The sequence below is a fragment of the Ailuropoda melanoleuca genome, chromosome 1, assembly GCF_002007445.2.
Source record: "Ailuropoda melanoleuca isolate Jingjing chromosome 1, ASM200744v2, whole genome shotgun sequence".
In the NCBI taxonomy this organism is placed as follows: Eukaryota; Metazoa; Chordata; class Mammalia; order Carnivora; family Ursidae; genus Ailuropoda; species Ailuropoda melanoleuca.
Window position 1 is genome coordinate 156,628,017 of NC_048218.1, and position 15,402 is coordinate 156,643,418.

A 15,402-nucleotide genomic window follows, 5' to 3' on the forward strand; every position below is an offset into this window, starting at 1 on the left:
ACATCATTATGTATGTTAAGACCTAACATGAATTAAATCACTTCCCCTAATATCTCCTGATCTGTGCTAGAACGAAGAGAAGCAGTAAAACAGAGTCCCATACTACTAATTTTTTAGTAACGAATATTGAGTAAAATTTTATATCTAATATATTTCAAAATAGGACTATTTCTGAGCCTTAAAAACAGAAGGCTAAGGTAAAGCAAAAAGTTTTTCTCAAGTAATAATTCTCAGTTTACCTACTGAAATTGTGGACAAGAAACTAGTATATTATAAAATCTATTGAGAGAGCTGAAAATTACTCACTGAAAGCTATATAGTCAGAATTCTGTACTAAGTCAGGAGATGGGATTCGAGTTTCACATTTGCCACTAATAAATGTTGACCTTGGACCAGTCTCTGGGCTTCAGTTTTCTAATCTGTAAAATGACTACTAAAAACCAAGATAAAATCCAAGTACCACTTAATCTGGGCCTTCCTTTGGGAAGGCAATCCAATGTAGTAGTTAACAGAATGGACTTGGCAGGGACTGCCAAGGTGGGAAACCTGGCTCAGCCACTTACAAGCTGTGCGTCAATAAACACACACAAAGTACTAGAGTACATCTTACTAGCATCAATGACTTACTGTTTAAAGTATTTCACTGAAACAAGAAATAATTTTACAATACAGAAGCTTAGAAGGTACAGTCCTTCCAAATCAAGACACTAGCAATTTACTAGCAGACACCGAGCTCATGTGATATAGCATTACGACTCTTTAAAACATGCTAACCTAAGCCAAGTTTCATCAGAAGATCATGTCATAAAATATCATACATTAAAGACACCACTGAAGCTTATTATAAGGCTAATTATTCTCACCAAAATATCACACTGAAGGTAAAAATAGAACTTCTGCTACCTAGATCTTTTGTTTTACTCTAATACTGCTAATGACAACAGAAACTTATGATGTATCATAATCTCCAAGAAGTAAATAAACTCCAAGAATGAAAACAAAAATGTGGAATTTAGAAATACTAAGTGAACTACAAACTACTAGAAATAAGAAGCTCATGAATTAAAATCAACCAGTAAGTATTTACTAGATACATCATATTCCAGGCTCCGCGCGCAGATCAAGGGCAAATACCAAAGTGTGCCTTCCTGAGAGTTTATCAAAGTGGAAAGGCAAGTAAATCCTTTTTCATCACATTTTAACACAACAAAAGCCACTCATCTACAAACGTTTTTATTTCCTTTTGGCCCAGGTAGGAATACTTCCCGTTGCCCATTAAAATTGTTTCCTATCCTTAACTCAGCCCACAAAGATGCCCAAACTAGTCCCTGACAGCTGACATCGGAACCTTCAAAGGACTTCAAGCCAGTAGCTCCTAAAACATTTCCTCAAATCCACAAGCTGCAGAATTTATCTTCAATGACGCCTACACCAGCATATACCACTACACATAACTGTGTTAACCCACATAACTTGTGGGTCAAGTATCTAATGAGACCAATTTAGTTCTTCCCCTTAAAGTATTGCTAGTAAAGGCAAACTCTACTTCTTCAAAAAGTCTGCTTTTTGCAATGGACATGAGGCACTAGAAAAGGGAAACTGATTGGCTAGTCATAGCTGCCCTACTTCCATTTCAGGTCCAAGTTTAAAAAAAAAAAAAAAATTGTTCCACAAAGGGTACCAAGGGAGCCTTAAGCAAATCAAGAGTGTAGATGCTAAACTGAACTTCTGATTCCTACGATTTAAAAAGGTGACGGGGGGGAGGGGGGGTGACATAACTGGGCTATTCAAGTGTCGCTTGAGAAAGAATGTCCACTTCACGAAGTAGGCAAAGTAGGGGGTGGGTAAAAACCGGTCTGGCCAAGTGACAATCCCAGGATGCTGACCGAGCTTGGAGGTGGAGGGCCCTGGAGGCCAGGGAGATATCGGGCAAACCGGAGGAGAAAAGGAACCAGGAGCAACGCAGAGAGACCAACGCTGCCATAGAGCAGCGTGTAAGGGGACACCACGAAGGAAGCGATGAGTTAGGAGGTAGCGACAGCAGGAGGGTGACCAGTGCCACGGGCGACGGGCAAGTGGCAACTGCGAAAGAAGAGGCAGAGCAGCCGGAGGTGGTGGTACTCTGTTGAGTCAGCACAGCTCCTATTCAGGGGGCACTTGTAGGATCCCCGCTGCTCCTCCGGCCCCGGGGCCCGCTACGGAAGGTCAGGCCCTCGGGCGGGAGAAATGATGTTCTCGGAAGAGCTGGCGCCGGCCCCTTCCCCATTTCACAGGTAAACACTGGCCGCCGTCGCCGCTTACCTCTGTTAACATTATTACACCCCGGGGAAGTGAGCTCCTCCCTAGCCTCGCCGCATGGCAACAGCCGTAGCAGCAGCGAAAACTGCCCGAGCCGCCGCCAACGGCCGAAACAGCTCCTTCAGTCCTCTCCCGGGCGGCGGCTTTACTCGGCTTCGCTGGCTTCCCCCCGGCCCGGCTGCTCGCGACGGACGCGCCGCCATCTTGGAAGAGCGACGTCCGCGTCTCTCTGCGACGTGCGCTCCCATTGGTGGGTGCAGGAGCCGCCGGCGACTCGTGACCGTCTCCATGGCGCCGGCGCGTGGGGAAGTGGAGGCTGACTCCTCGCGGCCCACTCGGCCACGGCGGTGAGGCCTCCAAAGCTGGGTTCCCAGGCGCACTTGGGACTGACGGGAGTGGAGACGCGGCCCAGCGCAGGGTCAGCCCGGGAGCCGGCACGCGCGCCCGCGGAGTTCGCTCGTCCTCCGCCGCACGCCGGGGTAGGCTGACCCTGGGGTGGAGCGAGACCGGCCGAGACCGAGCCTTCGACTGATGGCGCTGCGGACCTCGCGCGTCTCGGGGAAAAGGCGGCAGATGTCCTGTAGAGAAACTTCCCTCTCGCATTTCCTTTGCCCAGAGGCGACCGAAGAGCATGAGGAGGGTCGACTTCTTTAGCGAATGGGGTTAAATATGATCTGAAACTGCTCCCCGCGCAGTTGCTTTCTTCTGAACTTTGACAGAAACTTTCCTTTGTCCTCACCAGCCGTTAGCGAACCCTCTTCTGGGGTGTGCGACAGGTTGTAGAATCGATACAGGCATATCAGCTTTACCCACGATTCAGCAGTTAGGACGGTGGCAGATTAGGTGATTGGCCAGCACCTGCATAACAATGAGGGCTTAGTTTCGCTGCTTCTAAGAAACCTCCCCCCTCCCCCAAAAAAAGTAAAGCCACTTTTGCTTTTTAACTGCTATCTCTACAGCTCTCCTGGCTTCTTAATACAATCTGTGTGTGTATCAGGGTGAGCAAATTTCAGCAGGTGTCATTGTAAATAGTGCCAGCTTAAAATGGGACTGAACTCTGGCACTCTGCATAGAAGCCCCTGGCACTGACACCATTCTGAATCTACCAAAATGGGTTACAATGTGTGGAATTGGAGGCAGTCACTTCTACCTGAATTTGAATGAATGTAGTTTACCTGAACCTGCTGTCAAAGTGTGTTATTCTGTTGGGTGTTAGAAGCTAGTTTACAAGGTAATTTTGAAGATTTTCAGGTTTGAAATGCAGAAAACCCTTCCATCTCTTTTTTTAAGGGGGTACGAAGGCATTTGGGAAAACTAACGCCAATAGTTCATTCCCCTCTCCAGAATCTCCTTCCGCACACCTCAGCTCCTTTCCTTAACAATGGTACTATTCTATAAAATGAAATTTACTTAACACATTATTCTTATATTCTTAAAATATCAAGTGAAGGCATTACAAACCTGTGTTAACACCAAGGAAACAAAATTGTTCATTTAGATAGTTTGGTAGAAATTCAAGAAAAACCCTCATTTTACTGAATTTAACTGACTGAGGCAAAGTAGTTTTTGTTGTTTTGATCTGCGTCTGATACATAGTTTCCATATTACTGGCCCAGCAGAATTCTGACCTCTGCAACACATAAAATGTGTTAACTAGTATTGACAGATTAAGCCATGAATAACGATTGGAAAATACTGTCTGGACTAAGATATTAAGGGAAACTAAGAGATACTAGAGACAACAAGGAAGCTGGAAAAAGATACTGTTCCATCCTGTAAGTAAGAAAACAGAGAAGGAGACTTATTAATATTTAAGATATCAGCTGGTGAATTAAAACTGTAATTTAGGTGTCTAGCCCTGAGTATTTAACTTTTTGCACATATTTTCCCATTCCAGGAGCAATACATTTTCATCTATTTGAAAGGTGGTAAAGTTACATAACATGAGGTTTGTAGCAACCTGTAAAGTGACCTGAACATGCTTTTAACATTTAAGAGTTTATCAGTAGACCTAGGAGCAAACCAAAATCATCCTACCTGTTTTCTCAGCCAGTCCTTTCTGTGACCTAAAAAACTCTATGCTAGCTAGCCTCCCAAGCCCCTCCTCACATCCACCTCTCTGACCTCATTTCTACTAAGCACTATGTTCCAGCTTTCCTGCTCCTATAACAGCAAGGCATGTTCTTTCCTTGGGGCCTTTGCACTGACCGGTATTTCATCTAGAAGGATCTTTCCACCAAATACCTGCATGGCTAGATCCCTCATTACTGTCTGATCTTTGCTCAAATGTCACCTTTTTCAAAGAAGCCTACTCTGACCATCCCATTTAAAATGTTGCCTGTCCCTATCCTCCTCCCCTGCTTCAGTTTTCTTCATAACTCCTACACCTTCTAACATAATTACTATTTTTCTTCCTATTGTCTGTCTTCCCTCCATGAGAACATAAGCTCCACAAGGTCAGGGATTTTTTTGTTCTGTTCGGTGATGTTTCCTCAGCACCTAGAATACTAAGACTATTGCATGGAACATAGTAGACAATAATTAAGTGAATGGGTAAATCATTTCCAAAAAGACCTCGAAAGGAAAAAGCCTAATTAAAATTGATTTAAAACAAAATCTTTGGTGTTGAAAGTTTAATTTTTTTTAAAAATTGGCCATTGCGTGTTCTTACCTTGCAATTATGGGGGTAGTTACTTTTATTGTCACTAGAATGCTGGAGAGAAGTTTATGACAAAGGTGAGCTACACCTTTATTTTTGATGGTGGTAATGGGATGAGGAATAGAAAAGATAAAATATGTTAAAAACAAACATTTATCTTGGGCATAAGTTAAAATTAACTTGCAAGGGGAGCAACAAACTGAATATGGTATGCCATTTCAGTGAGTTATGGTAATTGAGGAATTATATATTTGGGAAAGAGTGTTTACAGAATCAGCTAGCTTAAAATAAGCACCTAATTTGGTAGAGATTACAGTTGCATTCCATGTGGTCTTGAAAACATCCTATCAGTTGTTAAAAAGGAAACCGGGAACCAGCTGATCTGAAATGCTGGCTGCTTTGGCTATCAATCAGAAATTCACAACAAAACAATCCGTCTTAAGAAACACATGATAAGGGTATTTACACGGCTGTTCCTGCAAAAGGTTTGATTCCCCCAACAGCAGTGTCCAATCTGTCCAATTAACACAGGAAGGGATGACAAAGAGGTCAGAGGCAAAAATCAAGTGTGTGACGCTTTTAAACAGGCCACTGCCAGTGATCTCTAAACCTCCAAGCAGCAATTTGGAATATCTAGTTTGCCTACTTTTTCATTTTAAAAAACAGAGAAAAAAATTCTCCTACATATTCAGGTTGTTACAAATTGGCTACAATTCCTTTTGAAAAATTGGAAAAATACAGCATCAACCTTCTAAGCAAATCACAACTATCACACAGTTGTTATATTTTAATCTTCTGGTTTTTAAGCCATTTCGTTAACTCGTTTCTTCATAATATATCATCAGTGTCAAATACCATCACTCTGAACATTAAATAGTACTATGCATTCATTAACAAGGCCCAATATCAAAGCCAGTGAATCAGTAGTGAAGTAATGCTTTGCCAACAGAGGAGACACGTTCTAAGAACAGACAACAGCAGGATATCCTGATCCTTTGTTATAGCTTTAGTAGGGCAACAGGAAACAGAAATCTCTGGGCATTTAAGAGTGATCTGAAGTCTAGTTTCAAATAGCCCAGCTTGTGCTTTTTTCTTGCATAGTATTTTTTGAGGAAATACTGAGGCAGCTCAAGCCTAAGAAACTGAAACAGAGATAATATGAAGCTTTGGTACGATAGGTGCAGCCATAGCAAAATAATAATGTTCACATTTCAGAAGTATGAAGAGATCACTGGCAACCCCAGTCAATAGTTTTTAAAACAAATATTTTTACATCACAAAAATTAGACCTGGAGCACTTTTCAAACACTTAATTCTCAATTATGAATACTATTTTTCTGTACTTATTATGGGCCAGGTGCTGTAGGAGGTATTTTGCAGATGTAACAATTGAAGAAGGCTGTCACAATAGATATTATTACCCTTTGAGGCCATGACAAATTTAGTGAGTTCCCCAAGTCACCTATCGAGGGTATATACTGCCAACATCATTTATCACTGTTGATGTTGACCTCAACCAACCTGGCTGAGGTAGTGTTTGTCAGATTTCTCTGCTACAAAGTTACTGTTTTTTCCCCCTCTTTCCATACTACTACACTCCTTGGAAGGAAGTCACTATCAGCAGCCCACACACAAGGAGCCCAGAATCATGCTCCTTCTCCTTGAGAGCGGAATATCTACTTAAATTATTTGGAATTATTTAGCATGGGAAATTTGTCTCTTCTCCATTTTTTATCAATTCGATCATTTATATAAGTATGGACTCATAGATATTTATTTTATACTCTGGGTTAAATCCAACACTTTTTTATTTTGTTGTCAAATTGTTTTGGCCATTGGGAATTCTTAGTTGCCCTATGTCCTCTTAATATAGTCATATCAATGTGGGTAGTTTTTGTTTTGTTTTTTGAGCACTTCCTTACTTTCTACAAGATACTCTAGATACTACAAAATGCTCCAGGGTCATTATACCCCAATCCTAGAATCAGCCATTTCTTTAAGGAATTTTCATTCCTTTATTGGAGATTGGTATTAGAAAACAAGACCTAGGCACTAGGTGTGTTGTTCTTTGCTACTTGGGGTGTCCTTTCTTTTCATCCCTTGCAACTGACAAAGCAAGGAAATATGTGTGTGTACACTAATCCATATCTATACATATTTCTGTATGTAACCATCTGTATTTACATTAAGCTAAACATGAGTTCATACTGATGTCTCCCAACTCTAACCCATTAACAGTGAATCATTCCAGCCTTCTCCCTTTGCTTATCTGCAAATTCCCCCTCCAACAGTGGGAAACCTGGTTCCTACCATTTGCCCTCCATTTGTTTAATTGTTTAATCTCAGTATACATGCATAGCAATATCAGAATTGTTAACCCTTGGGCAACAACCTGATCAACTAGAGTACAGTGTCTAGACCCAATTCCTTTTTGTCTTTAATCTTAGTAATTTCAGTTATTTCCAAAGATGCTTCGTTCAGCTACCTTTCCCCCACTTCCTTCAGTAAGGTTGTTTCATACGTTTGTAATATACTTAGATTCTCTTGTAGCACTCTACTCTCTTTTTTGAGATTCCCCCAACCTCCTAAATGATTTGATTTTTTCTCATTTGCACATAGTAAGTTTCACTCTTTGTGCTTTTTGACAACTATTTAACGTCTTATCATACAGGATAGCTTCACAGCTCTAAAACATAAAAGGAAAATACATAATGAAATTACTTTTACATTTTTATTTATAGACCCAAACAACTGATGATTTTACAGAAGAAACTTCACTTGGATATAGAGAGATCAATAAAGGTACACACGTATATATTATATTTGATATATTAAATATGTAATTCTCTATGACACCTAATACTAAGTTCTTGCCATATGCCAGCCTCTGTTCTAAGTGCTTCACAACAACATGATGTTACAAATGATGAAACTGAGGCCCAGAGGATTACATTTTTTAGCTCAAGTTTACACAACTAGTAGTGAAGTTGATATTTAATGAAAAAATTAAATACATACACGTGTGTGTGTATATATTTCCCGTTTAGTTATATAATTTAGTATTATATGTATGTATATACTGTATCTTGAAGTATATTAACTTTAAAAATTAAAAATTTTCAATAATCATGTCCCTTGTTTCTTCTGTGAATCATAAGAACTGTGACTGGACTTTGACCTCCTGTTTTTGCCTTCAGCCAAAGGAGGAAATGAGAAAAGGAATCAGTGCTCATAGACAGAACCTAATATGTCCCCATATTTAAGGCTTACCTCAGCTAGTTCCATTTTTACAGAGTAAGGGTGAAATCAAAGACTGCTATTATATTGTAGCCTGCTTTACAGCTTAATAAGTAAGGTAAAAAACAAGATTATTCTAAAAATTACTATTGTTTTTAAATGGCAATATATTATGTTAATTGGCACAAAGTTAATTTGACCTGCCTTTACCCTTGCATATATGGTGATCTTTCTGTTTTAAATAAAAATTTCAAATTTATGGGATGCCTGGGTGGCCCAGTTGGTTAAGCATCTGCCTTTGGCTCAGGTCATGATCCCAGGGTCCTGGGATGGAGCCCAGTGTCAGGCTCCCTGCTCAGCACGGGAGTCTGCTTCTCCCTCTCTTTCTACCCCTTCCCCAACTCGTGCATGCGCGCGCTCTCTCTCTCAAATAAATAAAATCTTTTTAAAAAGTTTCAGGGCGCCTGGGCAGCTCAGTCGGTTAAGCATCTGCCTTTCCGTCAGCTCATGGTCCCGAAGTCCTGGTATTGAGTCCCACATCAGGCTCCCTGCTTGGCAGAGAGTCTGCTTCTATCTCTGCCCCTCACCCTGCTCATGTTCTCTCTCTCTCAATAAATAAATAAAATTTTTAAAAATATATTAAAAAATTTTAAAAACTTTCAAATTTAAACCTGTTAATAAATGTACACATAATTACATTGAAAAGATATTAGACATATGCGGAAGAAAATTAGTAAGAGCCCGAAAAGATTTACACTGTGGTCTTGTCTTTACTATTAAATAGGATTAAACCTTGGAAATGAAAATCCATCATTTGTTGAGCTTAGTGTCTTCTTCTGTAAAGTTAGGAGGTTAAACATATAATTAGATTAACACTAATATACTAATACACTGTGTACACAGTGTTATTTGAAACGTTTGGCAATGTCCTGTGGCTCAAGATCAAATGCTTTTTAAGGTTTTTTCAAGTTTAAAACTGTGGTATTATGATAGCAAATAAGTTGCAGCTCATTTTCCTATCACCTTCCTTTAACAAACATATTCATCATCACCTTTTTCAAAAACCTTGCTACAGAGCAGAGGCACACTCTGCACTCTGCTGTGAACTGTTATGCACATGGTAATGAACTCCTTGAATTACCACCTTTCCACTTAAAATGAGACACCTCCTACCTTAGAACAGCCATGTGTGTAAATATCCACAAACAGAGAAATCAGCAAACATGTCAGGAAAAGTTCTGGCCTATAAAAAACAAAGCAAATAGGCAAATAAAAGGAATGTGAAATCAGGCTATTTATTCTTGAAATCTATAGGACATTCACCTAATATGGATGGATAAAATTTAACTTGTTCACTAAATCAGCAAAATGCAGAGGGCTTCACATTTGATTTTTAAAAATAGATGTTCTTTTTGGGTTTTCCTGTTGCTGGGGAAGTGTTCTTTCTGTTGCTAACAGAGCTAAATGTTCTGCTTTGAATGGGAAATGTTTGTTTTTATTGGGAGGAGTAGCAGAAGGATGAATGAAGGAATCCATTTTTTTTTTTTTTAACTGTGTTTCTGTAAGTGAGATGTCTGCCTCCTGGGTAAAGACACATGATTGGTAATTTACCAGAGAATCTTTTAATAGAATCATGAAATTTGTCTATTTACACATTATTTTATTCATTAAAGCTTAAACGGGCTATTTAAATTGTTAAGATTACAGGGTTATAGAATTCATATCGAAACATTTATTACCACTGAACTTTCAGTGGTTAGAAGGTACAAAGAAGACATTTATCATTTTTACATCTTTGCCTAGTATAATTGAGCTTCAAAAAAGGGGTTTAGGGAAGAAATAGATGAGATCTAACTTTCCCTTCAAATCTTAGGATGACATATTAAAATACAAACCGTCTTGCTCTTCATCTTTATATATTATTGTTTATACTGTTTAGGGCAGGAAACTGATGGGGGAAATATCACAGGCAAGTAAATATGTACAAAATATTACTTTAGTATATACTGTGCTTAAAACTGCATGGAAAAAAATGGCCATTCTCGCTATCCTCAGCTTAATTACAGAATTATTTTTAATGTAATTTTGTTAACCCAAAATTAAGTTTTATACTATCACTATCTTAATTGTGTTGTAGTACTCTGTGAAAGATTGTTGATTTCCTAAACAAGAGCTTTTACTTTGTTTCAAGCTGTGTCTGATTAATTCATCAAATGTATTCTTCATGGTTCTGCCAGAAATTTTGGTTACACTGAAACTCTGTGATGTGAAAATGTAATTGAGTCTCTGTCTTCCAAATTTTATTTTTGTCTTTAGAAGCAAGTTGTTAATCTATGAACCATTAGCTTTTGGGAAAGAGGGAATATTTCATAATATCCCTCTAAATCATTCTATGGCAGATGATAATGTCTTGACCTAGTCACTTCATTTTCCTCTGGGCATTGAGAAAGATTACAAATTCTGCCTCTCTAGGTGGGGTCATGTAACTAGCTCAGGTCAATGGAATGTAGCAATCCTCCTCTCTCTCCACCTTCCAAGGTGACCTTGGATGCTACTGAGATAACAGACACTTGAGACAGGAGAACCCATTTACTAGATCAGAAAAGAAAAACCTTTAGACTTTGCATGAGTGACAAGTTCCTTTATTGTTGTTGGTTGTTGTTACCACACCTAGCAATATATGCCCCCAAATAAAACACTTTTTAACTCTACTTACTGAGAGTAGAAAGTGTTTAACCCGAGAAATCCTCACCCTCTGTTCTGCCCCCCAGCTTCCAGGGCAGGGGACTGTTTTAAAGGATAGTACTTAAGTCGATCCTCAATAGTTACACTGGGTTTTAAGGAGAACTACTTTATCAAATCATGACCTGGGTGTTACAGATTAAACAGCTGCACTCTACACACACACACACAGATTTCTGGGAAAGGTGGACAGTCTGAAGACAGATCCTGCTCCATCCGGTCTACTCAGGAAGACAAAAAACAAAAAACCAGGGAAGTTAATGGAAGAGGGAAAAGAGTGATTAAGAGACAGACATGAACCAGAATGAAGGACAGGTTGCTCCTGGAGTACTGAGAGCCTTCCCAGAGAGTTCAAATAGCTATCATCTAAGGGTGAGGAAAATTGGGAACTAAAGAGGTAATACAGTCAGCTGTTTGGCTCGGGCATTGCATCAAAGAATGACTTTGGTCAATTGGACTCTGGGGCAAGTTTTGCCTGGGGATCTCTTCAGGCACTCCTCACCCTGACAGCAGGAGTCTCCCACACTGCAAGTTCACGGGCAAACAGAGGAACGGAGGTTACTACACACCTCCTCTGTGCCAGGTGCCTTATGTACCTTGTAACCTTCAAGCTTCATGGTTAGAATCGTTAGCCCCATTTTTAAAATGAGGAAATTAAGGCTCAGAGTTTATTGAATTTGCCTCAGAGTTCTCTGTTAATAATGTATCAATTTGAATCTAGATTTTTCTGATTTGAAATTTACTCTTTTTTCTACTATACTACCCACAAACTCGGCCTCAGATCTAGGAGTTAATACATACTTTGAATGTCCAAAAAAAAAAAAAAAAACACCACCTGTCTCTTCCTCAAGCATCATCTGTTTTGGGGTTCTTTTGTTTTGTTTTTGTTTTTTGTTTTTTGCAGTCTAGATTTCACGAGGCTCTATTAAAATAAACTGTAATTAATCTAACAATAACTTGTTTTTCCAGTTTACCCACTCCCCGTCCTTTTAAGAAGAGATAAGGGTATGAACCCTATAGAGTTTTATCTGATTTCTTCCATTAACTTGTCAAAATCTAACCATAGTTTTAGTCTAATGTAAACACACTTTACCTGTCCTCATAGTAGAAGCTAGTTTCACATATTTATTGAATTTTTCTTATTGATTGACACCCATTATATATTCAGCTAACCTCTCCGATCCCACCGAGGCCTCTTTATCATTGACAACCTACGATTGCTATGTCTGCCTATTGGCCTCTGCCTCACACCATGCTTGTGCTGTAATCTAAGGGTATCCAGTCTATTTCTTTCACTTTGTCCCCCTTTCCAAGTGCGATGCCAGACTTAATCTGTGTCTTTTTTTTAAAGAAAGGATTTTTATTTATTTATTTGACACAGGAGTCAGGGGGAGAGCATAAGCAGCGTGAGCAGGAGAAGGAGAAGCAGGCTTCCCCCTGAGCAGGAAGCCCAATGTGGGACTCAATCCCAGGACCCTGGGATCATGACCTGAGCTGAAAGCAGACGCTTAACCGACTGAGCCACCCAGGTGCTCTGAGCTATGTCAGTTCTATTCTCCTTCATTCTTCCCCCTCAGAGACCTATGCTTTTCTGTTTTTCTGCATCCCCTCTCCTCATCTGTGTCTGACGTTGGTAAGTCTATCATTAATCAACTCTTCCTCTGTCTCCTTAGGCTAATACCTAGTCCCTAAAGTATCCTTGTGACCATGGTCACAGACTGCCTCTGAGCCTCATTGGAACTGAAAGGGATGACCTGTGATCTGTAAGCACCAGTAAGAACAAAACACAAGGGACAAACTGTGCACTAACTTCAGCAGCAGGCCTACTTCACCGCAGCACATGGACATTTATGAGAATGTAAGTCCAGAGTTGATTTGCAAAGTCCCATTTTTGACAGTGCAGATGGCAAATGTAAATTCATTTTCAGTCATTTCTGATCTTTCTCCTAAACTCTAGATTTTCTTTGCCTTATTTATTAGTCTCATTCATTAGCCCTTTTCTTTTGAACCCAGTCCTTAGAAATATGTTTGGAACACTGTATCTCATATAATCATATGCTTTTCTTTTCTTTGCTTATTTTAAGAACTACACTAAAATTTAAAATGTATATTAACTAAAACTAGTAGGTTTTTACAATAACACAAGGTTTAACAGGAACATGTCTGTACTCAACATCAAAGACAAAATAATTACTAAATGACACAATTAGTATCTAGTTTTCAACGTAACTTATTCAGCAATTACTCTCATTTATCCATTTCATTTATTGCTTTAAAGCACATGAGAGTTTTGAGTTGCCAGAAAGCTAATAAGCAGCCCCTTTTGTATTTAATGTTAAATAGGTAAAAGTAAAGCAAAATATCAAAAGTGTTTCTCACTGTTGTTTTCCTTCATTCGTCAATTTTGGCCAAATTATATTCTCTGAAAGATGGCAGTATATCTGAGATAAACAGCATATTCCTGGTGTTCATTGTCCCACTTCGTCAAGTATAGTTTTTTAGCAGATTGTTAGAGTATGAAAGAGATTCTGATAGAGTTTGTGATATGATGAAATGGAAGTGAGGTTTTAATCACACACATCAATGAAGGAACAGAAAAGGCTTGCAGGATTCTGCTTTGGCTTCCTTTTCTAACTCAAACGTAAAGCTTACGGAAATTACACTTCTTGTAAGTATGATAAAATAAGCACTCAATCACTGGCCCTAATTAAAGAGAAGATGAATTTTAAAAATCTGAAATGGTGAAGAATCTAAAACTCGTCAAACTATAGAGTAAAGCCATTCTAACTTGAGCATGTCTAATAGTGGATATCCATCCAGCTATAGTTATTGAGTATATTGTTTTAGAGAAATCATAATGATGCCAAAGCAGACCCTAATTTTACATATTGGCTTTCCATTTTACAGTAACTTCAAGTTATTATTTTTTACCTACCCTTTCCTTCATAGAAATCTTGCAAACCATCAGTAGTGGAGCTGACTCAGACTGAATCATGAGTGAGGGGCAGTTGTTAAAATTCTCAGAATTTTACTAGCCAATTTTTAGATATGATCATTATTAAAAATTAAAGTGTATACACTTACAATTAGACAAATTATATATACCACAAAGGTCATAAATACTCAAAAATCTTTGCTTCCTAATTATTTTACTACTTTTTACTATTATCTATGTTTTCGAGGTCATTTATGATTATTTTGTGGCAAAATACTGTAGAATAGTGCGTTACTTCACATCTCTCAATTCTTTGTCCAGTGATATCCCTTTGTTCAGCTGTGGAGGGAATATTTATACCAAAGAAATTGGCAAATACTACAAAATCAAGACCTGGGTTATTGTTTTGCTGATTTTCTAGAGTTAAGAAAGTGGTCAAGAACATGTTAATAATTCACATTTAACCTAAAAGGTGTGATCACCAACAGTTACAGTGTGAATAACACACACACACACACATTGAGAAACTATTCTTCTACCATTCAAAAACTATTATTGAATTCAGCAAAAAAGTTGCTTACACTATTGACAAATGAATGAAATTCTGACATCTCACTTGTTAAAGATAAAGAAAATATCAGCCAGGGTTCGTTCACCAAACATGTGTCTGTCGATTGCAATCACAGTTTAGCTAGGATACAAGAATTTAGCAAAAATCAACAAAAGCATTACAAGAGAATTAACTGGCTATATGCAAATAATAACAATATTGAATTTTGTCTCATTTTTAATAAATTGTGTGCCACTCATTTTTGTATCAGTAAAATACATGATAAATTTGTATGCATCTGTAGATGTGTGAGTACCTTTTTTCCCCCAAAGAGCCAGTTTACCAGCTTGCCCCTGTCCAGCAGTGACACTCTCTGATCCCCTTCACACAGTCTCAGTTTACCCATTGGTAGCCAGGGTATTCCTCTTCTTCTCTGGATTCTTGATGCAGGGATCCGAGGGTGTTGGTTACAGTGCTTAAGGTGATCCATCCTCTTTCTTTTACTTACAGACTCTGCCTTCATGGCTGTGGAACTTGCACTTGGTTAATTTGAGCAGCAGTGATTAGTGAATTGACAAGTGACATAAGCAGAGATAGAGTCCCTTTCTGGCTTTGATACTGTGGATGCTCAGGGTTGGTGTTTCTCCTGTGGTCGCTAAGCAGGATCTGCTGGCAGGTATGTTCTCTACCACATAAAGAAGGCATCTCTGCAGAGCAGCAGGAAATGACATTAAGGGGCCTGGGGGGCTCCATCGGTTAAACATCCGCCTTCAGCTCAGGTCATGATCGAGCCCTGTGTTGGGCTCCCCGCTCAGTGAGAGGCCTACTTCTTTCTCCCTCTCCCTCTGCCTGCTGCTCTCTCTTTCTCTCTCTGTCAAATAAATAAACAAAATCTTAAAAAAAAAAAAAAGAAAGAAAGAAAGAAAAAAAATGACACGAATATGTCAAGAGAAGTAGACAAGCAGAAATGAGCAGCCGAAA

General features: G+C 39.1%; 1 protein-coding gene and 1 long non-coding RNA gene across 7 annotated transcripts in view; one reads left to right on the forward strand and one right to left on the reverse strand.

Moving 5' to 3' along the window:
* The window catches only part of SNX13 (sorting nexin 13), a 127,605-nt gene extending 124,498 nt beyond the window's left edge, over nt 1–3,107 (reverse strand). For 3 of the 6 annotated variants that reach the window (XM_011222600.3, XM_034668807.1, XM_034668784.1), the window contains exon 1: nt 2,302–3,105. In XM_011222600.3, coding sequence (XP_011220902.2) covers nt 2,302–2,931 — 630 coding nt within the window. In that variant the 5' untranslated portion in view covers nt 2,932–3,105. Of the gene's footprint in view, nt 1–2,301 lie in introns of all 6 variants that reach the window. The other 3 variants (XR_004627970.1, XM_034668791.1, XM_034668821.1) reach the window with 3 other exon arrangements.
* LOC117803840 lies at nt 2,641–15,190 on the forward strand. Its single transcript, XR_004627973.1, has 4 exons — nt 2,641–2,777; nt 7,699–7,759; nt 12,610–12,794; nt 14,932–15,190. It is a non-coding gene; the product is annotated as an uncharacterized LOC117803840 (long non-coding RNA).
* The last annotated feature ends 212 nt before the right edge of the window (nt 15,191–15,402 follow it).